The sequence below is a fragment of the Xyrauchen texanus genome, chromosome 44, assembly GCF_025860055.1.
Source record: "Xyrauchen texanus isolate HMW12.3.18 chromosome 44, RBS_HiC_50CHRs, whole genome shotgun sequence".
NCBI classification, from domain to species: Eukaryota; Metazoa; Chordata; class Actinopteri; order Cypriniformes; family Catostomidae; genus Xyrauchen; species Xyrauchen texanus.
Window position 1 is genome coordinate 13,122,207 of NC_068319.1, and position 27,010 is coordinate 13,149,216.

The window sequence follows — 27,010 nt, forward strand, 5'->3', positions numbered from 1 at the left end:
CACATATCACAAGTAAAACAGCAGATTATCAACTCATAAACATATACTTTCGGCCCTGTTCCTCTCTTATTGCAACCTTATGACATCAAAACACTTTAACTATAGCCTCCTGAGCTCTGAGTGTGACTGATGTGTTAATTTGCCATTTGTAACTAGTAGCTAGGGCTTGGCGATATGGCCAAAATTGTTATCACGATAAACTTTTTTCATATTGTTCGATATCGATATTTATCACGATAAACATTTACATATTGCGCTTTCTTTTTTTATTTCAAAGTTGACTGAAGAATAGAAGAAAAAATGTATTCTAAACAGGCAAAATAGTCTCTACAAAACTGCACAGGGGGTCCAGAGACGGCTAAAGCAGTGGGGTCTGCAGGATCTTTTACCAAAATATAAAAATATTTTATAGTTTATCAATTGAAAATGAATGTTATAAGATCATCTGTTTAATCTGAAGCATAGTGACAGCAGTCCAGAATTTGTTGGGATATTTTATATTAAAATGAAATATTTGTTAGATTTCTTTAGATTCAGATACCCAAGTATGGGGCATAGAAGCCCTTGTGACTGTGGAATGATCCTGAATGTGAGTTCAGGGGTGTCCCGAGCAAAAATTTAGAAAATGTTTTTAAAAAAATATTTGTATATTTTCATTAAAGTGAGAGACTAGTCTACCAACTAGTAATTTTAATTAATTTTCACAAAATTAGAACAGAAATCGATTTGTTTATTTGATTTGTTTATTATTAAAGGCTAGTAACATGCTGATTAATAAAGATACATTCAGAAGGGAAAAACGTTATGGTTTAAAAGGTGCTTTGAAACCGTTAACTCATGCAGTGCTTCATGTCTACACACATGCAGGGAAAAGAGGCAACGCGTGCGGTTTTCTTTATCGTGATAAATATTGATATAGTTTCCAGAAGTGTTGGTTATTTATGTTTTTGAAACGTTACAGACATTCCGCAGATTTTCTGTAAAACTGTTTTGGAACAATGTGTATAGAGAAAAGCACAAATAATAAAACTATGCAAAAAAAAAATTGCATACAAAGTGCTCTTTCCCTGGGGGAGGGCGTGCTTCACGTCTAGTGTGCCGGCAGGTCATCCCCATCTACCTGGACAAGGGAGGGGACAAGGGGAGGGGAAACAGAAATTATTAAAATGGGGGGTACTTCCTGTAACAATGTAGTACCCCCCAAAAAACTGTACAATTTTAAAGAGGGAAAAGGCCAACGCAGAGCGACAGTGAGAGAGAGAGATGAAAAAAAAAAAACTTCAGTTCTCCGATACGCCGCAGCTTGTTCCTCGGCCACTCCTCCACCCTTTATCGGACGACAGCCGCTCCTCTCCGGGCGGATCCTAGGCAGTCCTCCAGCCCCTGGCGGACGGAACACCCCACCGCGTTCTCGGGGAACAAAAGGGGCCTCCTTCGCACCTGGCAGCGTTTCTCTCGCTCCAGGCGGTCGCCAGTGAGCCCCTCCCCGCTCGCGGTCGGCGGTCTTAAACCCCGCCGTGTTTCAGTGGCTGGTAGGCGACTCCTGCGCCCCTGACCGCTCCAGGCGGTCGGCTAGGAGCCCCTTCTTCCCTCGCGGTCGGCTCCGTTGGAGTGGACGGTAGTGGCGAGAACTCTACTACGGCGTATCCCTCCTCCTTCCTGGGCTTTGGCACCAGACAACACAGTTAAAGGATGGGCAAGGAGGAGGCGAGAACCGGCTTTTCAATATAAATAATATTTTAATGAGAAACTTAAAAGACAACATAAACACACACACGACGGACATGTCCGCTAACGATCTCTCTCTCCCGCATGATACTCTGCAGTCGGCCTTTAAACCTCAGAGGCTTGATTAACCTAATACGGGACCGGGTGCGTAGGATCACGACCCAGCCCGCCCTCCGCCCTGCCACAGCTTCATACAACTAAAACTTGTAAAGTGATATTTTTTTTAATGTTTAGTGGTATATTACATAATCAGCTAACTTAACAAGCTTGTTTGAGCACAATCAAATTGCACGGCAGCTCAACTGAAAAATCATTGCGAGTTACGTGTCCTGAAAGCCGAAAATGTCATAGAAGCACCACCAAGTGGCGTGTTTAAGTCACATTTGCAATTATGACAGTGGTTAGTTTGGGTTCAAAGTTTAGGGTAGGAAGGTACTGTAGATAGAACACGACATAGTATTAACATTAAAAAACGGCATCTGTTTGGGAGAAAATTTAACTCGCTTTTAGCTCCACACAGTGGACATTTCCCCTTGGAACTGCAGCTGCCTGTGTAATGAACCAAGTAATATCATTTTGCAAAAATGTCGTAACAGAGTTGTGGTCTTGGTCTCAAGACTAGGGTTGCAATGGTATGAGATTTTCACTGTATGATAATCATCTCAAAAAATATCACGGTATCACGGTATACAGTTGTGGAGCGGAGGGGGGCGGGGCCGGGTCGGAATATCGCACGCCCGTTCCCCAATCGGCCTGATGAGGCGCGCGAGGGATAAAGGCGGCCGGTGACAATGGTTCGAGAGAGAGAGAATTACAGGCATGTCCGTCATGTGTGTGTTTATGTTTGTGCTTTTGGTTTGAGTTTAATTAAAATATTATTTATATTGACAAGCTGGTTCTCGCCACCTCCTTCACATCATAACCCCCTCACATTGGTGCCGAAACCCGGGAGGGAGGAGGGATGCCCGTCGCAGTGTCCTCGACACTACCGTCCACCCAGGGGAGCACCGCTACCATCTGCCGGGTGACGCGGGGAACGGCCGCCGTCCGCGGGGCAAGTGGGGACTGGATTCCCCGACCTCCTGGAGCAATGGAGCCGCTGCCAGGGGCAGAGGAGTGCCCTGCCGTCCCCCAGAAACGCGGAGGGGTCAAGGTTAGACCGGCGTCCACGAGGGGAAGAGGGAAGTACCTCCCCGATCGCCTGGAGCGGTAGGGCCGCTGTCAGGGGCGGAGGAATGTCCCCAGGTGCCACCAGAAAAGCGGAGGGGCGTTCTGTCCGCTGGGGGTCGGAGATTTGACTCCGGTTCGCCCGGAGAGGAGTGGCTGTCGTCCGCCGGAGAGTGTGGCGTAGTGTTCGAGGACCACGCGACGGTACATCAGAGAACCGGTGAGTGAGCTTCTTCTCTCTCTCCTCTCTCTCTCTCTGTCGCACCGTGTTGGCCTTTTCCCTCACCTATTTTTTGTTGTTGTTGTTTTCCCCTCCTGTCTCCTTCCAGGTCGAGTAAGGCGGGGATGACCTGACGGGGCGCAGAGCACGCCCCTCCCGAGGGAAAGGGACTTGCATTGGGACACGTTATGTCCCAATGCAAGTTAACTGAAATATCCAATGAAAAAAAAAAGCTTTTATGATAAATGAGCCGCGGGCCACATTAAACCATGTGGAGGGCCTGATCCAGCCAGCGAGCCGTAAATTGACAAGTCTGCTTTAGCTGTTTGCAAGATTATCATTAAATCTGCCTCGGCAGTCTTAAATAGTCTATCACTTGGGCGGCCGCCGAAATATCTTCAATGGGAGAACCATGGCATTGTTCTTTCCCTGCTGTCAGTGACCCAGTCGAAATAGACCAGTTGAGAAACACTGCTTTAACTCACATACACACACACACATCGCCTCGCTTCTCCCTGAAATTTCTCCACTGTATGTGTGTGTGTGTGTGTGTGTGTGTGTGTGTGTGTGTGTCACAAGTTGACTAGTCTGACAGGCAGACAAGGAGGAAAGGAGATGTACACGCATGTGAGATTCTCCATCCAGTTGCATTTTTTTCTCAATACCATAGATAAGCAAATGTAAATGGTATGAGAACCGTAAATTTTCAAACCGTGGTATACCTTGAAACCGGTATACCGCTGCAACCCTACTCAAGATATAAATTTCTTGGTTTGGATCTGGGTCTCGGCTTATGGTCTTAGTCAAGACTTCAGTGTATTACCAGTGCACTAAATGTGATAATTATTTCAACCACTAGTTAGCATGGTAACTTTACCATTACTGAGAAGTCATTGTAAATGCAAGAAATATGGTCAAACAACACAAAGCAATCATTAGTGATTTATGGCTATAACTGACATGTAGAGGCCATGACTTTACTTGTGGTTAATACATTGTGGAAGATGTAAGCGGGAGTGGCCAGTATCCTTGTGAGTTGTTAGCGGGAGTAAGGCTGCACAATGATGACTAAAATAATAACTAAAGGTAATTTCCCTTGACATTGTGATCACTATTAATAATATTGATTAATTGAAAATGATTGCATGTCATATTATTTATGTAGCTACACATCCCAAACAAGATGAGAACTGTGTTCCTGAATTAGTTCATTGCTGTTCTATGCATCAGTAAACCAAGACAATGATTAAATGGTCAACTTCATATTGTTCCTCTTAGCAACATGAAAAACAACTGTTATAAAAAATTGTGATTAAATTATATCCAGAAAGCAAGCAAAGAACATTCCCTTTATAATGAGTGAAGCTGTTAACGCACTCTCTCCAAAACTCCCATTATAATCAATGAAGTTGTCTGCACTGCACAATCAATTTCTTATTTACTTCATTTCTACCCCTTGTTGTTTATAATGAGATTATTTGCGAGAGTGCAGCGGAAGAACATGTGTGACCTAAATGAATAGTTCACCCAAAAATGAAAATTCTCTGTTCGTTTACTCATCCTCATGCCATCCCAGATGTGTATGCTGTCTTTCTTTAGCAGAACAGAAAAGAAGATTTATGGAAGAACATCTCAGCTCTGTAGGTCCATAAAATGCAAGTGAATGGGTGCCAAATTTGTTAAGCTCCAAAAAGCACATATAGCCATCATAAAAGTAATCCATACGACTCCACCTGAATTATTCATGTCTTCTGAATTGAATCGCTTGGTGTAAAAAATATATAAATATTAAAAAATGTAACAATTTTAGATTTTGGCCAGGACAAGGATGGAGTTCAAACTGCCTCTCAAGTGACGTAAACACGTAAGCCACCTCTGCATAGAGATTCATATGTAGATCACTTATTAGCAGCTGTTCCTATGCACACAAAAGCAGTTTATGCAGTGGTCTGAGGCATCTCTTCCATTCACTTGCATTCAAACTTATTCAAACAGCTCTCGTTGTTGACCATTCCAAGATAGCGCCTCAGTTGACGTATCCAAACCAGCCGAATGAGGCATCTATGTATGAATATCTATGCTACTCTCAGTTTTTTTTTCTCCAAGTGGCAGTCCTTGCATGAACTTGCCAACATGTTTACGTCACGCAAGAGGCTGCATGACCTTGATACTCCTGAATGTTTTGTAAAAATGTTGTAAATATTGATCTATTTCTGACTATTTAGCTTCAGAAGACATTCATTTACTGGAGTTGCGTGGTCATTTAATGGATTACTTTTATGATGGTGTGGCAGGGTGGAGGGCGGGGCCGGGTCGTGATCCTACACACCCTGTCCCGTATTAGGCTAATTAAGCCTCCATGAGGGATTAAGGGGATCATGCGGGAGAGAGAGATTGTTTACGGACCTGTCCGTCATGTGTGTGTCTATGTTGTCTTTTAAGTTTATCATTAAACTATTATTTATGTTGAAAAGCCGGTTCTCGCCTCCTCCTTTCCATTGATCTCTTTACAGATGGCTATATGAGCTTTTTGGAGCTTACAGAATTTGGCACTTGCATTGCAAGGACCTACAGAGCTGAAATATTCTTCCAAAATTCTTAATTTGTGTTCTGCAGAAAAAAGCAAGTTATACACATCTGGGATGGCATGAGGGAGTAAATGATGAGAGAGTTTTTGGGAGAACTAATCCTTTAAATTTAAATGCCTCTGAATGGCTGTTGCATTCATGCATTCAACAGACATGTCAGTGAATTTGGAAAATAAACATAGTTATTTTGTTATATTAATAATGCATATGAAACAATATTCTCAGTACTCATGGTTTTAGGAAGTCCGGCAAATCAAATCCCTCAAACTGTTCTTTTCAATTATTGCCATTGTTTTACATCAGCAATTGTATTTCTTTATTTAGATTAGAGATGGTCTGAGTTAATGCCAGTAAAGAACATTCTGTTTATGCATATTTGTATTAATAGTTTTATTTTCCAACAATAGTTTCAATTAAGTTTCCATCTCTCAGTTTAACTGTGATTAGCAAAGATGAATTTGGGATTTAATGTTAACATGTGAAGCAGCCATCTGTCCTTTGAGTGTTCATTTATGATGGAAACAATCTTGAATGAATTTTTCATAATTTTGAACCAATCTTAAAGGAATCATATAAGAATCCATGGTTTTTGGACTAAAAGGTCTTGGACTGCGTCTTGGGGATATGTCTTGGACTGGATTTGAGTCTTGAAGGGTCTAGTCTTGGTCTGGATCTGGGTCTCGAGGGGTCTGGTCTTGGTCTGGGCCTGGTATTGGTATGGGTCTTGGAGGGTAATTTTCATGAGATCAGGCTTGACAGTTAGTTAAATCTATGTGATACCGTTTGGCTTTCAAAAAATATTTCTATGGTGTTTTTGGAGTCTGACAGACCCTGGTCACTATGAATGGCAAGAGCTACATAACAATTCTGAAAAATATTGAATAAGACCAGTCAAAAATAAATTTTGGTTGGCACTAGTCTTTTTTATTCTCTGAATCATTTTCCAGAGATTCTTTCCATTTGGGGGAGAACAAATCACCCCAGGGGAACTTATTTTGTTCCCAGGCTCTCCCAGAGAAACCAGCATCCTGCAGCACATCTACACTGCAAAGTTTTTCATCATGCCACTTCCAGCCCTTGGATAGCTAAAACAAGCTTCTGGTTCAAATCCATAGGAGCTTGTTATTTATCATGACATACTATTAATCTATATAGCAGCTCTTTGAAAAAGGATAAAAATACAGAATCCAGGGGAAAAACAAGGCTAGCAAAGGATGTTAATAAATGGAGCATGTCTACCACGCGCTCCCTCCTTCCTTCGTGACTCGAGTTAAGGTGTCAAAAACATGGCTCGGTTTTATGTGGGTGCTGTTTTTTCTTGACTTGTCTTGTCTGAAGAGTCATGCACACAGAGGTAACTTGCCAGCCGCTTGCACCTGTGTGTCAGTGCACTTGTGTTAGGGCTGTGCTCACCTATTTCTGCCCTAACTGCATGCCTGCCCTCTAAATCTCTATGCAACCCTGACAATGCATTTTCTGATTAAAATCACACTGATCTGAATGTGCAAATTGTGGTAGCAAATGCTTCTTAGTCCAGGTGCTAATCATGCATCTCTGCCCAATGACATGTTGGGGGACTAACAGAAATATGTGCAAAAATTCAGGTCAGCTCAAATTGTTTAACACAGCATTACGTAAAAACACAGTAAAGTGCACGAGGGGAACTCTTTGTCATTTTCTATTTATTTGCACTAGGCATCTTCGTAGAGCCTCAATATGACCAAATATATTTTTCATTTTCATCTATTCATTTTCCATAAAAAAAGTTTAAAAAGTCATGCATTTAAATGTGGGCTTCCCAAATGCAACATTGAATGTAGGCCTATAATTTCCCTTCCCACAGCCCCCACCGCCAAAATCAATCTTGGCATCACCCTAATATTTATGCATCAGTCGCATGGCTGCAACCAAACACAAACAATGAGTATACTGTAGAGGGTCTTTCTATAATTAGTATTTTAATTAGACTGGAATGATACTTCCACAAAGTACGAAGGAAAATTCTAAAATACAAAAAAAGATGAAACCACAGAAAACATCTCATGCATATTAAAGTAAACAACTTCAAATAAAATCCCTTATAACACCTGTGCATACAAATATACATATTATATAGATAATCGCAATATCCAGTTGCAAGAAAAATGACAAGCAAAATCTGTTGCTAAGATAACGATCATCCAGTCAGGAGGGCACTAACATCCAGGATGCTAAAAAGCATAAAAATACAAAGAATGCACATTGGGTAAAATAGTCCCTTTTTAATTAGACCGATTCATTTTTAATAATAGTTTCAGTTCTGAATTAATTCTTAAGCCGCCTTTTCACTGTCTTCTACTGTCATATTTCTCACCCTAGTTGAAGGTGTGCTGAACAGTCATTTTGCTTGCAACAGATTTTATTCATTGAGGGAGTAGCTACCAACGGTTTACCTCAGAATGACTTTACTGTGTGTGATTTTGTCGATCAAATGAATGAATTAAATGTAATTCATGATTAATATTCATTCTGTATTTATTATTAATACTATTATTTATACTAAATACTGTTTTTATAGTTATTACTACTATAATTATCCCTTTCATATGTACCATCACACATATGTGAATCTGCCAGATTCAAATAGGCTTTCGCGTCAACACAGGCTGCGCTGGTCAAGCGCCTGTCATTTATATTTGCTCAAACAGTTACTCATACAGTCTTTTAAACCACAAAATAAGTTCATTTTATATACATACATCCAACACGTCATCAAGTACCAAGATAAATAGTTTACAGCTCTTATGCGCACAGTCAATATATCAAATGTGATCTTCCTCCGATGCATCCTGAAATGTTTGTTTACATCAGTATCGGTTGTCATTCGTCAAATAAACAGCTACTCAAAGAGTCTTTTCAGGCACATAATATGTTTCTTTTTTGAAACAGAGAGCTATCACAAAAGTACCATGATAAAAGTTCACAGCTTGTATATGCACAGCCATCATATCTAAACGCAATCTTCCCATTAGGGCTGGGAGAATAATAAAATGTTATTTTCAATCATGATTTTGGCTTCCAATGATTATGAAAACAAGATAATCGAGATAAAACTATTGTCCCGCATTCTGTTTCACAATGAAACCCCCCGGCGTTATATCTTTAAAGCATCCTTTATTAAAGTTCAAATAATAAGGAAGCGGGTTATGAAAATAAACTCTGAAACTGGCATTTCTCTGTGCATTCAGCACCGCATCTATGAGTTGCATGAAGTGACCTGGGAAGAGATTGAATCTTCTCCCGGCTCTGGCACAAGGACGTGCGTCACATGCACGCATTTGCTGCAGCTAGATTATAACGTGATGGCTCATCATAATATATGTGTCACGTTCACTGTGTGTATCTTATTATGAAGAAAATTGGCGATACACAGCTCTAATACGAAGAGAAAGTTAGTTTTTTGTGAGTTAAAAATGGATGAGTGAACATAAAGGTGAGGGAATGTAGTCTTATCCCATTATACACTGGAACACATTTTTGATTAGTCTTTTTTGGCTTGTTTTCCAAAATAATATCTAAAACTATTTTAAAACAACAAACATTTACTTTAGGAGCTATACTGCAGAATAAAAAAAAATTATCGGAGTATGTTGAATACAATATTAAACTAGGGCTCGATATTAACGCTTGTCCAGGACAAGTGGATTTTTGAAGGGGCAAGTGAAAGAGAATTTTACTTGCCCGACCAGATATTAGTTATTAAAATGTCAATAACTAAAAAAAAAGACCTGTGTCACTTATTAGAAAGTTCATATTCTTATTCTGCTGTTGAAAGTAATCAAGAGCACGTCATTTTATAATTCGCTAGCGAGCTAGTAACAGCTGCGCCCTGTTTGATTGACAGGCCGTGTATGTGTGTGAATATGTGTATTGAGAATCGTCAAATTTCAGTAACGACTACTGAAATTTTGGTATTGTGATAAAGTATAAACTTTATTGTACATGGTAGATCTTGCTGCAATAACATGATGAAAAATTAGATCTCATTCCATAGAACTAGGGGCTCAGGTGGTAGAGCGTGTTGGCAGTTCGAATCCTGGCCCACATGACCCCCAAGTTGCTCCCAAAGGCAGGCTAGTGCCTTGCGACTCTACATTGGAAATTAATGACTTCCGGTCTATCGTCTTTCGTTTCAAAGGAGGCTGGAATAATTAATTTGCTTCGTTAGCATGTTGCTAAGCTAAAGGTCAACCTGTCTGGCACAAACCGGGGACAAAAAACAAACAAACATAAGATGCTAATTAGCATAAAATTACAAAGAACACACAAATATTGGGTAAATATATCAATTTGTGATTAGAATTAACTCATTTAAACAATAGTTTTCAGTATTGAATGAATTCTAGCTAATGAGCTGCATTCTAGTACCTTTGGAAGAACGATAGATAGATAGATAGATAGATAGATAGATAGATAGATAGATAGATAGATAGATAGATAGATAGATAGATAGATAGATAGATAGATAGATAGATTGATTGATTGATTGATTGATTGATTGATTGAATGTATTAGTGTGGCCGTGGTCAAAAGCCTATTAGCTATTCAAAAAAGGATTCCTTCTGTGTGTTCCACCCAAACTTCCTGTTTCAAAAACAAGAAAAATTGAAAACTGTACTCTTTGTTTATATAGCTAACAGTGAACTGTAATTTTGTATTTTTATCAAAAAATATGACATTCAGGCTATGAAGGACAGACTGCATTTTCAGAAAATGAGAGAAAGCCATACACTTTTATCTCTTATCATTGTCTCTATATGTTGCTTTGCTCTAATCTCCTTGTGCACAGCAGACAGCCTATAAATCTAGACAACAAAATGCAAGGCGAGTCCCTGAGCGGTATTCTTATGTTGGATCTGAATCAGAAATACTCTTGAGCAATTCTTACATAAAAGCTTATATCAGTTGAATTGTTGGACATGTGAGGTTATACTCACTCTTATTAGCATTTCATTTGATAATTTAGTGGATGATCTGCAGATAGCCATTGCGCTTGACTCAGTTTAAAGGCAAGTTGAATGCCCTATTCATTGGCTTGGCATAGGGCAGTCTTTCAAAGGTTAAAATTGCAATCTAGATGCATTTCAATGACAAAGTGAATTTCTGACTCTGAAATAGTTCACATAAAAATGTAATTGTCTTTAATTACTCACTTTCAAGTCATTCTAAACATGTTTCTTTAACTTTCTTCTGTGGAACAGAAGAGGAAACATTTTGAAGAATGTTGAAGATACTCTTTTTTTTCCATACAATGAAAGTGAGGATTGAGGCTGTCAGTCCCAAACATTCCACCTACAATCTAACATCAAGAAAATTTATTTGGAACCATGAGGAAAGATTTTTAATTGAATTTTGATTTTGGGTTGAATTGTCCCTTTAAGAAAAGACAATTATACTAAATACAAATGTTAATGGTATACCTAGCCTAACCATGAAAAAAAAATCAAGAAAACATAGAGGGAAGCTACATTTACATGAAGTAAAAAAAAAAGCAATATTAATCATAAAATCAAGCACTTGAGCTCTATATAATCGTGTGCCCTGAAAAGTTGCATCCTTATTAAGGCATCCTGATAAATATGCAACCACCACTACTTATTCTGCTGAGATATGCAAATGAGCGATTGCAAACATTGCTTGATTAAGTGTCAAATTTTAATGAGATGAGCTATTATCAGCCCTCACTTAAACTGATGTTATTAAGGAGGCAAAAATGAATTACGAAACCATAAAATATTTATATTTACAGTCTTTAGGTTTTAAATCTAATTTGATACGTGGCATAACATGAGCACTGAAGCCATCAGTTTTAGTGAGATAAATTCACCAACCTCTGGCAAGTCGATGAGGCTTGTAGAGTACAACAAAACTTCTCAAGGGAATTCATATTTCCATAGCTTGCCAAAGAGGCTATTGTGATTTGATCGACTGTGGAAATTACTCATTTCCATTGCTAATGGTGAATTCAAATGAAATGCAACGACATAAACCAGGCTAGAATCCCTAGTTTAGATCCTCAAAACACTGTGTCTAGTCACACACTGAGATCTACAAATGTCTAGATATGTTATAAGTTCATGTTATGATAAACATGAGAGTGAATACTATATTCTTTAAAGAGGAATGATGTATGTCTTAAAGGGCAGCCATAGAAAAGTCATAGAAAAACAGAGATAACAAAGAGGTTGTGATTAATGAGAAAAAGTCATTTCAACAGTGACCCAAAAAGTCCATTAAGATTTCAACTCAAGCATTTTGCATTAATTATGAGCAGCTTTCCATAAGCCCCCATGAAATTCAACGAACAAAGCAAAGTCAACTTGTGCCTGAAAGCAATTCAGTGAATGCTGAGTCAACTGCAATTTCATTCTTAAATGCTTGTTGCTACTTTTCATTTAACTTAAGAGTTACTGAATGTTCTGCTCAAAGCATATCATTCAATCTAAACAGTATAACAACAACATGCTCAATGAGCACTGGCAAAAATGTCTAAATGCTAATCTTCAGGTGGATGTTTGGAAAGTGATTTTGATGTTTTATAAATCACGTAAAATTTACAAGGTACCAGGTTTTTGAGGATGGATTTACTCATTGGATTTACCGAAATTTGCCAGGTTTGTGTAGGCATATCTTTAAAAAGATACTCAAGAGTTTTGTTTGAGGTACTCAGTAGTTCGCAGAGACTTCTGCAACATTATTCAAATGTATTCTTATGCTGGTCTATTGTAGTGGTTTAATCCAAATCTGATAAACTCATCACTAAATGGCATATAAAAACAATACAAACTGTGGTTGGTCGCTTTACATGTACTTCAGATGGTCTTCGTGTCTTAAGCCCAAAGAATACTTCGGTTTTGATGTGAACGCTAAGCATCTGCATACAGTTGATCGCTACCCTTTCAAATTATAATTCATTTGACTGTGCATGCATACACAGATAGTTGGCACAAGCGTGCCATGACTGCTATGAGACACTGGACTATTTATATTTAGGAGTTTAGACCAATAAAGAAGTCTTTAAATTCCTTCACACTTAAGTTATACAAATGAACGTATCTCCTGACCTTCTCACACAAGTGCTTTTCTGCCAAATGCATAAATGTAAATGTAAATGTAAATGTTTTCACCTTCGTCTCCTGTAGTTTAGCAGCAATTCAATTTTTTTCCTTGTGCTTCTTTGGAACAGAAACATCTGAAGTGTGAATATTGTCACCTTGTGGATGCACTAATTAGTGCAAATAATTCAAGGCTCTTGCGCAAAATCGGGCCCTACACATTTAGTGCTCGAGCACTCTGTTGATGACGAAATTTGCATCATGCATCCTGTACACAGATGCCTTGCATTCGCGTCTAACCAAAGTATACTTTGGTCTTAAGGTGGCAGATGTTGGCCAGAATGATCTGTAATGTGGGCCAGACTTTGTCATTTGATCACAAGTTTGGCTATGCCAGACAATTTTGGCTTTAACATGCAGAGAAAGACAGATAGCTCCAATAATATGCCATTTCAGTTGGAAAACTTCTGTATCGACAAATAACAATCTTTATTCCTTAAAAGCCGAGTAGCAGCACTGATAGATTAGCAGAGCTTTTTTAATCAGGGTTTGGGCAGGGTAACGGTACAATCCCTGATAGCTCTAATTGAAATGTCCAGGCTTTACTCTACCCCTTCTCTCCACATACTAATCAAAAACAGAGGGATTAGAGCCTGAACATGTGCTGCTCAATCACTCAATCCGCCATCTGGTAGATGAAGAACAACACACAACACTGATCTTCAACACCAATAGCAATCGTATTAGCGTTATCGCAAGATGTAGGAGAGTTTTGAGTTGAGAAGTATTACATCATGTCCTTACCTTCCGCAACGTGACAATTTATTTGTCTGTCCACACTGAAAGTGAACATGCTGTGCACACACACACACAGCCAATTGGGGACATATTTAATTCTGATGATTTAGTATACTGTTATATGACCAATTAGATTTCACTGTGGGAGGTGCTGTCAAATAGACGCCACTTTTCACGATCCAATCAATTTCTGATAAATAAAATCAAGTCCAGACACCAACATGATCACACAGGAAATTGCTGTGTTAGTTTCCAACTGTTTTTTGACCCATATTTGGACCCAATGTGCAGAATTCTATACAAGACCCACCATGCAGCAAATCAAGTCAAGTCGAGTTTTTATTGTCGTTTCAACCATATACAGTAAGTACAGTACACAGCAAAACGAGACAACGTTCCTCCAGGACCATGGTGCTACATAAAAACAACAAAGGACCAACACAGGACCACATGAGACAACACAACGAAATAAAATACCTATATAAAAAACCTATATATACCTATATAAAGTGCACGTGCAAACATGTGCAAAAAGTACGGGACAGTACAACAAATTTCTGACAATGAACAGGACAATAGACAGTGCAGCGCCGACCAGTACTCAGTAGTGCAAAAAGATGACAGTTTCTAAAAATGTAAACATAACATACTATGAGATTGTGCATAGAACACTTAGCAGTTATTGAGGTAGCAGACAAATGTTCGTGCCTCGAAAATTGTGCATGCTGTGCCTTTAATGTCACATCTTAGATACTACATTTGAAAAGAAGTGAAATAAAGCTGTTTTGGTCTGAGTACTGTTAGGGTTAGATTTAGGGCCTGGGTTAGTAGGAGTACATTAATGTACTACTCAAATATTTCAGAAAATCTAATGTCCTGTGTCTTTTATGTCAGATCCATTCAAAGAATTATGTTATCCCACTTGTGCAATGCGTCACAACAGTAGATCCAGTTTCAGCAACAGGATGGGTACATAGCATACACAGATTTTAGAAGACAAAACTTTCAACCTTTTGTTGCTGATTTTTCATTAGATAATTTTTAGGTACTGCAAAATGGATTGTGAACATCATTTAATTTGACTTGAACATAGAAGAAACGTCTCTTAACTAGGGGTGCAACGATACCACTTTTTCTCTTCCGATCCAATTCCACTATCGGAAATCTCAGTATCGGCCGATACCAATCCCGATCTGATATCAGTGTTGTTTTTTTGCATAATCAGTTTAGAATATCTTTACATTGTTGTGTGGAACTAATTGGGAGTACTCTTGTATATGTAAAGAAACACAAACCTCAAACTACACATTATTTAAATATAAATGTACAGCTTATTAAGAAAATATTTATTGTTAACTAGTATACTGGATAATGTAGCAGCAAATTAACAGTAATTCCAGTATAACGCTGCGTTCACACTGCCAGCTACATTGTGGCTGGCGGTTAGGTCACTAGTGGTGTGTATGGAGAGTCTAAACAGCACTGTTTCTTTACAATTAATATTATTATTAAAATATTATGATCACTTGAGCTCTACCATCTTCTCTCATATTGGCTGTCGCTCCTGAAAGTCGCTCTTCATTTGCATAAAGTTAAACATTTCTCAATTTTGTCACGTCACTGGACACGCTCACATCTGGTCGCCATCGCTCGGATGTTGATGGTGCATGTTGCCGGAAGTCGCCAGCTATCATTGAAAATTAATGAGATGAGGTTGTTTTGTCGCTGTTCAGTAGAACAAAGTAGTTTGCAACTTGTATCTGGAATTTAAATGCTTCAGATCTCTTTTTTGTTCAATTTAGTTGTAAGCTATCAGCTCACTTTTCATTCACACAGTTATTTTTTGAACCCATTATAATATATCTCAATCGTACACCTTTTGTCACGGATCCACTGGTCTCTATCTCTCTCATTCTTCCTCACAGCGCTCACTCTCCCTTGAATTCTGATTACACGCACCTGCATATCATTAGTGGCTAATCAAGGACTGCATATATATATATATATATACCCCACTTTCACACACACTCTTTGTCTGATCTCATCAATAGTATCTATGAGACTCCAGAGCTTTCTACTATGTCAAACATACATGTGTCTTCATTATTGCCTGCAAGTATCATAAGACTGTTGTGAGTTATCTGTTCATCATGTCTATACCCTGTCTGGATATTTCTCACCTGCTGTTTGGCACTCTGCTCAACTGGATTTACTCACAATGTTTACATCACTGTTTCAATCATCTGTTCAATTAACCCTGCTACTGAGTTCATATATCTGCCTCTGTGACACCTTTAACTTTTAAACCCTCACACTTTTATTTTGACATTTTGAACCAGGAAGCCCTGTATGTGTCTGTTTGTAGGAAAGTTCATAGTAGTTTAATTTGCACTTATTCAAGTTCTGGTAAAAATGGACCTCCGGTGCCAAACTATCGAGCATCTACAACTGAGATGTTGTTCGTGAGTAGCGCTCAAATATTGTGCACCGTGAATGCTAAAAATAAGCGTACATGTATGTAAACAGAGCATTTTATATATTTACTTATTAAACACAGCCTTTGGTGATTCACAGAGCTATCACACGTCTTTAAGTGGTTTTGAGTAAAATGTCATATGAACTACTTGAATTGTTTTTTAATGGTTTTATGTTTTTTCTGAGCTTGAATGTAACAAACATGACTAACACACAGTATCGGATTCGGATCTGTTTTTTCGGACCAATACCCGATCCGTTTAAAAACATCAGTATCGGAGCCGATACCGATCCAGGTATCAGATTGGTGCATCCCTACTATTAACGCTTGTTGCTTGTTGCATTGTTCCTAACGAGGGCTTTCAATGTAGAATGCAGTAAGAATGGTTTGGATATCATTTACATAATGCTTAAGGGATTGTTGTAAATGTTGTAAATAGGGCTGGGACAACGCGTCGACGTCAACGCAAAAAATACGTTGACGCAAAATATGCGCGTCGAGTCGTCGGACCCAAAACAAAGATGGCGGCGCCGGCAAGTAGTAGCAACACGAGTGGCTCCTCAGACTATCAGAAGTGCAAGGCGGCATACACTCGTTCCTCTAAAGTATGGGAATTCTTTAATTTAAAAGGAAACAATTCCGTGATATGTCGTCTTTGCAAAATGGAGATGGCCTTCCATTCTAGCACCACGGCAATGCACCAGTACCTGAAGAGGCGCCACCCGGTTGCAGCTGCAGATGACAGAGCACCGTAAGTTTTTTTTCAACTCCCCACTTTGCACTCGATGTTGGAGTAGGCTATAATACGTTGTCAACACCTAAAGTTTTCGCTTATAGCTATTAATAATGCGCTTGTAGATATGAATGTCGTGAAAAATACATAGAGGACACTGACAACGCGCTGACAGACAGGACCAAGCAGGTAACATTTAATAAAGTCTCAACTTTCAAATTTGGTCATTAAAAGAAAATTAAACCATAAATAGGCGTACTATTTTGTGGCTCTTAAATGTGTCGTGACAGATTGCCTCAGTTAAAGCTGCTCGTGAACCGATCATATTTTCCTTGGTTAATTTATAGCATCAAATAGGCTAAATATGAACGTAGCCTACATCAGAAGGACTGTTGTTTTAACCACGGAAAGACGTCAGTACGGTAGCCTACAATCCATTATTCAAATTCAAATCCACCGACGTTAATCTTCTCTCTCCTGACTACTATGTCGGACAACAATGGAGTATTATGATTGATTGATCAGATCGGCAGTCAATCAAACTCCCGGCAAATGTTTTTTTTTTTTTTTACATTTTATACACCCCCACCCCCGATGAAACCGGTATTACCGGTGTTGTCACAAGTCGATTAATCGAATCAAAATCGAATCAGACTGAAAAACGAATCGTTAGATTAATCGATGCATCGAAAAAATAATCGCTAGATTAATCGTTTAAAAAATAATAGTTTATCCCAGCCCTAGTTGTAAAACAAATTGCAATTAACCTTTGACCTGCATTAGCACAAGGTAAAACACAAATATGGTGAAAAGATAATTTTATTTCACATCACTTTCTAAAAGAAGTGAAAATAACTTGATTTTTAAAAGAAAATGGGTAAAGATCTGACATCTCATTTTACAAGTCATTCATGACCTATACCTCTGAAGTCTTACATTTCTTCACGCTAATAAGACAGAGGAAGTCTAGGTGATCAGTACTGATCCCATTGTTATTTGAGATTTTTGCCTCTCTCTATCTCAGTGAATGTAGCAGAGACAAGTTTGACAGGTTCATTAATGCTCAAGAAAGAGCGGCAGCATGTATGTTCCAAAAGTATGGCATTTAAAAAGTGTTTCCAGAGAAACACAGCATTGGCTAAAGCATGATATATTATGAGCTGCAGAACTGTGGGACCTCTCTCAAAGGGTTAAACTTCCAGAAAGATGGAAAAAAAAAAAACAAACATTAATGTCACAAGAATTCAAACATAAAAGTAAAATTTGTGATATAGAAAAAAATACGTAGACAGTTTCCTTCAAAGGTTCCAAAGTGCTCACAGCTTTAAAAAAAAATTATTAAAAAAAAAAACTTGATCGCTACAAAGCGAATATTTGAAATGTCAAACGTTTTTCAATGGCATTTTGTTTGACATGCTGGTTACTTAGAGACAGCGGTATTGCACTGCCAATATATATGAGTGCTGCATTCTTTTTGACATGACAACCGATGAATAGACGCCTCTGTAGATGTTCACTGCAGAAACTTTAAATGTAAACTTCTGGGTCTGTCATTCTTCACAGAATTACTCACTGGGCACAATACACAAACGGCATTAGTGAATGAGTGCCGTGTCTGTCAGAATCCACTCATGCCATTAAGACAGACAAATGAGAACACACGAAAACAGAGATCACTAGGACATTCTGTTTTCCATAACATTTATGAATGTTATTTTGTACATTTCCTGACTATTTAAAGGAATAGTTCACCCCAAAATGAAAATTCGGTCTTCATTCTTTTGCATACCAGAGGTGACACAATAATGCAAAACGGACTGATGACACATGGCCATTTCCTATTAAAAACGCTTGTACATTCACGCCTTTACAATAGAGCTGTTCAGCCCTGGCGTCAATTTGAAGGCAAAACCAGAAGTTTCCAATGTGAACGGGCCGTGATAAGCTGAAACGGGCCGTCGCGTAATGCAGAACGGGCTATGACAGGCTGAAGAGGGCCACAAAACGGCGCCGCGATATGTCGAAGGGGGCCACGATATACAGAAAAGGACAGGGACACCCTGAGTACTTCTTAAGGATAATGCATTTCACATTCCCTCCATGCAAATGAAAATAAAAGCCAAAATTACAAAATGAGAAGCAATTGTGTTCCTACAGGGTATGTTAATAAAATGGTGACAAACACTAACATCTCATTTTACCATTTGAGGATGTGTGAGTCCTCTTGTTCCTTTTGATCAAGTTAGCAACTTGGTAATTTCACATCTTGACTGAAATCGTGAGTACAACTTACTCTCGGTCAGCATCAGCATTTAATGTGTCTAATTTGCATAATAAAATTACACAGCATACTGAGACTCAACAGGACTGTGTTACATTGGAAAGATGAGGCTGCACTTGATAAGGGCACCTTCAAACTAAAGATACTGCAATTTTAACAATAAAGGAATAATTCCCCCAAAAGATAGTCGGTCATGGGTTTGTAACGAGAGCGAGTAAATGATAACAGAATATTAATTTCTGGGTAAACTATCCCAGTTTAAACTCAAGGATTGCGGTGTAATCTCTCACAATTCTGTGAAACAGCACTTCAAAACCAAAAGTTTCACTACATCAATGTCTCCTATCTTACTGGGAATTACAGCTATTTTAGCTAAGAGGCTGTTTTTTACAGTAAAGAACTCTTCTCTTTATGCTTTGCTATGTCAACTGCTGATTAAACTTCATGACTTGCATTCTTCTTGAGCAATGATCCCTGAGTCTGTTTCAAAGGCGAGTTCTCTCTGTTAAATCACTGTACGCCATTCTATCTGGGTGAAGCTGGACCACAGCTGTGGCACCAAATTTCCATTTAATGACATATAATTCCTGCCTTGGCTGAGACAGAGTTACAGGGTAACTGTGACAGGGGGTTCAGTGGACAGTTCAGGCCTCGGGGATGTTGGATGAATCACGGCAGGGGTATCTGTAGCTTCCTAGCAACATACTGGCAACCATTCCCATATTCTCTCTCTCGCTCTCTCTCTTTCTCTCTCTCTCTCTCTCCCTCTATCCCAAAGAAAAGACACTCTACCCCTAACAACCTCTATTAAACATGTTCGTTCTAAGCTAGTAGGACAAGTATGCATATTTGCTTAGAATATGAAACATTTTGTGAAGAGGGACATGTCACGGTCAGATGCAGTATGTGTATTCTTTCACTTGAAAAGGCTCTTACCAGGCTGAATTGAGTCCTCAACACATTTTCCATATTCATTTGACCTTAAAGTCACCACTCTTATTTAAGAAGGATATCCTAGAACACAAGGCCATGCACTGGCTCGCCAGTTTATGGGCTTTACCATTGCACAGATGCCAAATGACATGCTAAAACGTGTAAGCAAATATCACATAATGATTCTTGATTTGTTGTAATCAAATCATGCACTGGGAATTAAAGATAAACAAATATAGAGTAGGCTATTCCTCTCATATGAACTTGGAACAGAACTGTTTTTCAGGACCAACCCAAATTGTATTCCGCAGACCAGAGAAGTTTGTGAAACCGAGTCAAATGACTGGACATATGTTTGTTACAGGGCGTTAATATCCTCCACAGATTAACCCGTCTTAACTCGTGTCAACTAAACACTGTTGGTATGGATTTGCAAGCAAACCGAAATGACCAGAAATGAATATAGAAGCAGCTCTCTGAACTCGCTCGCGACACTGTTGCGCAGTCACGCAGACGGCACTCAAACGCAGTCGCACACGACATTAAGATGCGCGTCCGCCAAACAGCGTTGGGAAGTTCGATTCATATAGCCAATCGGTTCGTTCGGACGGTTCGTATCGCCGAACCGGTTCAAAAACTATACGCAACCAAATCATCTATCAGTAGTTTTCTCAGAAGTCCCCGGGCGGCAATTTACGTTACATTTTTAGGCTACGTTTAGTCATTTAGCAGACTCTTTTATCCAAAGCGACATACAAATGAGGCACATAGCAAGCAATGTCAACAATATCTGCAGAGTCGCACTGCCAAGTTCTCATAGCTGGAGTAGTATAGAAGCTAAGAAGAAAAAGAGACAAGATTTTTTTTTTTTTTTTGTGGTAATTATTAGTAGTAGGCTAGTAGTAGTAGCCTTGACACATTTTGTAGTAAAATTGAAAAATATTATTAGGTTTTATAGATTCTATAGTGTTATGGTGTATAGGCCATGTATCAAATATATTTTCGTTCCAACACTATTGTTACATTAAAAAAATACTGACATTGCCAGTATGATCGATGTTAACTAGCTATTAATCATTAGGCATATGCACATTTAGTTAACGACATTGTTCCCATCTCACAGTTTTACTCATAAAGTATTTTTAGTTGGGTGATCTACCAAAGCTTTTTCGAAATGGTTCGAGCAATTCATTAAATTGACTCGGTTCGCGTATCGGACATCACTGAAAAGCACACAGCTTCCCCTCACCACCTCAAGTGCGCTTTTCACAAAACTTTCAAATGCAAATATGAAGTCAACCACCTATAATGATTTAAAAACATCTACAGCCCCTGAAGCCAACAGAATAATCCCCATCGCAACGGTTTGAAGCCGCATTAACGCTACAGAGTTGCACTTGTTTTAATCCATTCATCCGAGCTAGACAGCGCGTCAAACATGAGATCAGCACAAGCTTCAATGCGCATCAACAATCGCTTTCAATGAAAACATCGCTGAACACTTTTCAAGTGGTACTTAAATCCTCTCCAAAAGATGCAACGACTTTCCCCAGATCATCTTCTTACCTTGTTGAATCAAAGCGATGGCTATTCCGGTCAGGACTACCCAGAACACAGGATTCTTCATGGCGAATGGTGCAAATCGGGTCCGCTTGAGGACAGCTTGATTTATTTATTTTTCCTTTCTTGCAAATACCCAATTGAAAATCCGGAGGAATAAGTGAAGTGTAGTCCCAGGCTCCAAGTAACTGTCAAGTGGGCACTCACTCACCTACGCAGGCGCCGAGAAGTCCCTCCTTCGGTGAGGTATTGGCTCTGGGTCTGCGGAGCTGCTTGGATAGGCTTCACCATGCAGGATTACAAAGAGCATGGTGTTCAGCAACCTGCTGTTTTCATTTGCCAAAGAAATGTTACCGTACTATTGAAATGGGGCGCCTGAATTCATTTTCCTAACCAATCTTTTGCTGCATGTCCTAAGGCTGTATGTAAATCTAATTATTCAGTCATTTAATACTTTTATTGTTGTTGAGTTATGTAGCACCAGTATTCATTTTCCTTCATTTCCTACAACTTTAATAAAGAACCAATTTTTTCAATTTATATATATATATATATATATATAGTGAGAAAATGTGCTCCTGAAAGACATCCAAGGAGGCCTATAAAAACGTGAGGTCAGTTCCTCCTGCCAATTAGTGCACCAAATGGTGTCCTACTTCCAAGAGCCATTAAAACAATACAACCTTAAACAACCTTTGTAAGCAAAACACTCTACAAAGGCATCCATGTCAGTTATGCACAATCAAGAAGTGTTTTGTGAAGAGTGGAGTATTAAGAAGACAGGTTCAGCAAGCGAATAAACATATTGTGATCGCTGCATTTAATTGAAAACTTGACAAGGAAAGTTTGTCAAGGCAAAATTTGAATTCTGGCTTGACATTACCTTGACATGTGCTTTTTGGAGCGTCACAATTTTTTCACCCATTTACTTGCATTGTATGGACCTACTGAGCTTAAATATTATTCTAAAAATCTAAATTTGTGTTTGCTGTAGAAAGAAAGTCATAAGATTCTGGAATGGCATGAGGGTGAGTAAATAATGAGATGTTGGATGTCCTTGAAGAGTTGTATGGCAGTGACATGGTCCTTTTATACACATGGAAAATGTGTTTATTGTCAGGATTTGAATTTATGCTCTGTTAATTTATAGAGAATTTAAGTATTATTAGTCATTTTCAGCTTCTGACACACAAATCATGGTTAGTATTAACAGTGAATGTATCGGAACGCACTTCAATTCTGTTGAAAATCATTCATTTATTTAAACAAAAACATTACACCAAAAATATTTCTAAATTCAAATTACGCTTCTAATGAATTGGTCAAAAAAATCATACCAAATCCAAACATTTTATGCTCTCAAACGTCGTCCACCAGCCCCTTTTGCAGTGACTTAAAAATCACTCTATAACAACATGTGGAAAAATACAAATCACTCACTAAGCACTTTATTAGGATCACTCTGGTCCTAATAAAGTGCCTGATGTGGTATTTTTGATGTGTTGTGCATTCTGAGATGATATTCTGCTCACTAAAATTGTACAGAGTGGTTATCTGAGTTACCATAGTCTTTCTGTCAGCTCGAACCAGTCTGAGTAAACTCTAGAGACTGTTGTGCATGAAATTCCCAGGAGATCAGCAATTACAGGAATACTCAAACGAGCCAATCTGGCAGCAACAATCATGCCACGGTCGAAATAACTGAGATCACATTTTTTCCTCATTCTGATGGTTGATGTGAACATTAACTGAAGCTCCTGACCCGTATCTGTCTGGTTTTATGCATTGCTCTGCTGCCACACAGTTGGCTGATTAGATAATCACATGAATAAGCAGGTGTACAAGTGATCCTTGTAAAGTGCTCAGTGAGTGTAGATCATAAATACAATTGTAAGTATTATCAGAATAATAATAATTGAAATATAAACCATGACCTAAAGATAGTCTCATAAATCTGATAAATATTTGTTTAATTAAAACGGCTGCAACAGTGATCTTCAGGGACATAATTTAATGATCCACTATATTTTCAGAGTGTGAACATGAACTTTATTACCACCTGCTGGTGGAATACATGCTTCTGAAACGTATTAGCGCAATTACCTATTCCTCAGGAAGTTAGCAAATTGCACTTTGTGCCAATTCATTTACATACAATTCACCCCAGTTTGCATGCATGCATCCACAGGTAGCGCAAACACGCCCACTTGTGCTTTGAGAGTTTATGCTGCGTCACAGAATGATGTGAATGCATTGATTTCAAACATTTCAACTTTTGCTGCATCACACTCTGGTGTTGGCATCCATTGCACAATGGGAATCTTGGAGAGGCGGGACAAGTTGTACTGTGAAATCGAAAAACATGGTAGACAAACTCAAACATGCGGTGTATTCATTCCCTGTCTTCTATTATCTTTCTCTGTCAGGCTAAAAAGCCATCTCTATCCGTGACCGCCTCTTCCCCTCTGTAGTACACGCCTTCCAAACATACCTTTCAGATTACCATGCGTTAAATGCTCCGTCAAAGCTTTCCCTAGTGTGTAAGTGCTCTTTCGAAAATTGGATAAGATGTAGCACAGTCGCTGTGTGTAGCACTGCGCTTTGCACACTCACAAAAATAGAGCCCTAGGTCTCGAGTTAGGGATTCTGGAAAAAAGCCTATCCCAATTACATGTAATAACAATATGTTGGTTTTATCACACAAACATAATACAACTAAGAAAGAACTTGCTTCTGTTCTTCAAATGGCAATCATTTAAATTAATCTACTCTAATGACTGAGACTAGTTCTAATATCAGCACATGTAATATTGTTTTACAAGAGTTCCATGTTCCTTCTTGAAGACCTCGGCAGGTGACTTGGTGTTAAATTTGGCTTTGAATGTGAATGTGAAAAATCATTAACCAGCTCAGTGAAGTGAAACTGCTTGTCATCTCCAGTGTCAATTGAACCCCCTACGTCATATAAAAAAAAAGCAATTTCCAGTCGAAACAGCAAACCATTTGCCAGAAAATGAAGAGTGCAGGAAAAATGTCTTATTTGACAATCATGATTGAGTACATCAAGCTAGGGAGTAAAGATTATTATATTTATTGTCAATCTCTGACACAAATTCACTGCCTGTGACCTTGATAACAAGCTTCAGCAGGGCAGATTAACTAGCAAAGCTTAGTAACAGGGAAATGACCTGTAGAATCAGAACTGAATCAAAACCACCAATTAAATGAAACACAAAACATATTACACAAAACAACAGACCTATGATGACAAATAAGTAACTATATTGCATTGGGACTGCACTCCTCAATTGTAAATTGATAACTATAGTTGTACCCATGCAAAACTCTCAGATAAGATGCTAATGTGTTGGGGTTGGTTGCCAGGGCATTGCAATGGTGTTACTAAGGTCTTCTGTGTGGTTGCTTGTTGGCCCAAGTCAAAAGAGCCCACCCCAAATTAAGCCTCTTTGATATTCTGGTTCTTATGGCTTGGTTCCCTACTTCACTGTAAGTCAATGGGATTTTTTTCCCTGTCCATTTTATCCCTAGGCAGACTGCTTAAAAAAGTAATAGCACTTTTCTCCTCATAAAGTCACACAATGTGAAAAGTTTAATACTCTGGGTTAAGGGTTTGTTTAAATCCCTAACCCTAAGTATGAGAAATAGTAATAGTGATGCTTGCCTTAACACGCACCACTAATTAAACTTTCTGACTCCTTTCCTTCATTTGATTTGAACTTGCCACTTATTTTGTTCGTTTCACATCACCAGTTAGTTGGTGGGTTTGTATCAGTTCAATTAAATTGTTTTCGTGCTATTGGCACTGCAGACTGGAAGCACATATCCGTGTATTGTTGCTCTAGGGAAAAGCCTTTGCTCGATGTAACCAGAGTTCAGGGCAAAGTCAGTTCTACAGCAACCAAACTGCATTGTTAGAACATTTAGAGAAATTCAGCTCTCTAGATGAAACTGTCCTGCACTTTTGCTTTGAAAGAATATGCATAAGATTGAAGCACTGTGAAAACACATTTTGGTGCAAAATAGACTCTGGGACAGAAAGTTAGGAGGGAACTCTGTGAAAGAGAGTGTTTGAAGAAGAAGGCCAGTACTGGGATACTTGAAACTCTCTGTGAGTCACCTAGCGCACTCTATGATCCTAAAAATCATTATTTCTTTTGACCTGGGGACAGCCTGCTGCAGCATTAGCCGGAGAGAGTGACAGGCACATTAGTCAGCGAATCCTTCTAAGATGACATACAGCTCCATCAAATAAGCATCATAGCTTGATTTTGTCTGTCAGAACAGTGGAACAGACATGTTTATGTGGTTTACGAGGAAAAAAATTTAGGTTACAAACTGGTAATTACAAGGGTATTATGCTATAAATCTGAGGTCATTTCTAGTGTGTGTGTGTGTGTGTGCGTGTGTGTGTGTGTGTGTGGTTTTCAGGAACTCAAAGCTTTCCCTCCAGATACAGAGAGAAAAAAGAGGGAGAGAAAATGAGAGAACAAAAGAGATGGATATGACATGTCAAATAAATAAAACTCAGCGATTGTACATGAAAGAATTCCAGTTATAGAAACAAAAATCATATGAGAAAAAGTATGTTAAAAAATACATTTCTGCATCTACTGTACATACAATGACAGTATATAGGCCACACAATGCCCTATCACACACATATGCATATAAGCTGTTTTCCCCCCATAATTATGTACATCATTTTAAAAACAAATGTTAAAATGAATTTCTTTTAAATGTTACAGTAAACGTATTATTTACTGTACAATATTGAAAATAATATATATATAGATATATATCATTATTGTTATTATTTAGAAGGTGTAAATACAGTTGTCTAACTATTGTGCATGAAGCAGCCACCAAGCAGGTGAATAAAAGGAGGTTCTGTATGCAGTGGAGAGAGACTGTTCTCATCTCCTTACAATTATTAGGAAAGGGGCAGAGGTTGCACAGGTAAACTTTGAATTTATGTTTGCTGGATTACATTTATGGACCATCTGTAAAGAAATCAGGATACATTCATGCATATTTGCATACATATACAGTATCATTTTAAGAATATAAATGTTAATTCATGTGGTACTTTGTCAGTTTAATAAGGAGACACTTGAAACTCAAAGTACTTAGCTTACCTGTAATAAAATGTTCACTGAAAAGCCGTGAGTTGGAAATTATCTCCTCAGTCCAGTCAGTTCTGTCGATGGAATCCGATAAAGGTGAAGCCCTGGTTTTTGCCATTGTGATTTTGACAGCCAACAGCCAACAGCGCAGCATGACATTTCATTTAGCTTAACCAGACAGTTTAAAGGTAACAACTAACTTAAAGGACTGTTGGGTGAACTAACTACAGGTTTGGTTTACTGTTCGCATGATGATGATCTTTTTGTCATCAGTGTTTCATTCAGTGA

At 38.7% G+C, this 27,010-nt stretch overlaps 1 protein-coding gene across 1 annotated transcript in view; it reads right to left on the minus strand.

Moving 5' to 3' along the window:
• The window catches only part of LOC127637128 (neurotrimin-like), a 414,292-nt gene extending 392,474 nt beyond the window's left edge, over positions 1-21,818 (minus strand). Inside the window, exon 1 of the mRNA XM_052118045.1 lies at positions 21,585-21,818. Within this exon, the coding sequence (XP_051974005.1) occupies positions 21,585-21,645 (61 nt within the window). The 5' untranslated portion in view covers positions 21,646-21,818. The remainder of the gene's footprint in view (positions 1-21,584) is intronic.
• Positions 21,819-27,010: the final 5,192 nt, after the last annotated feature.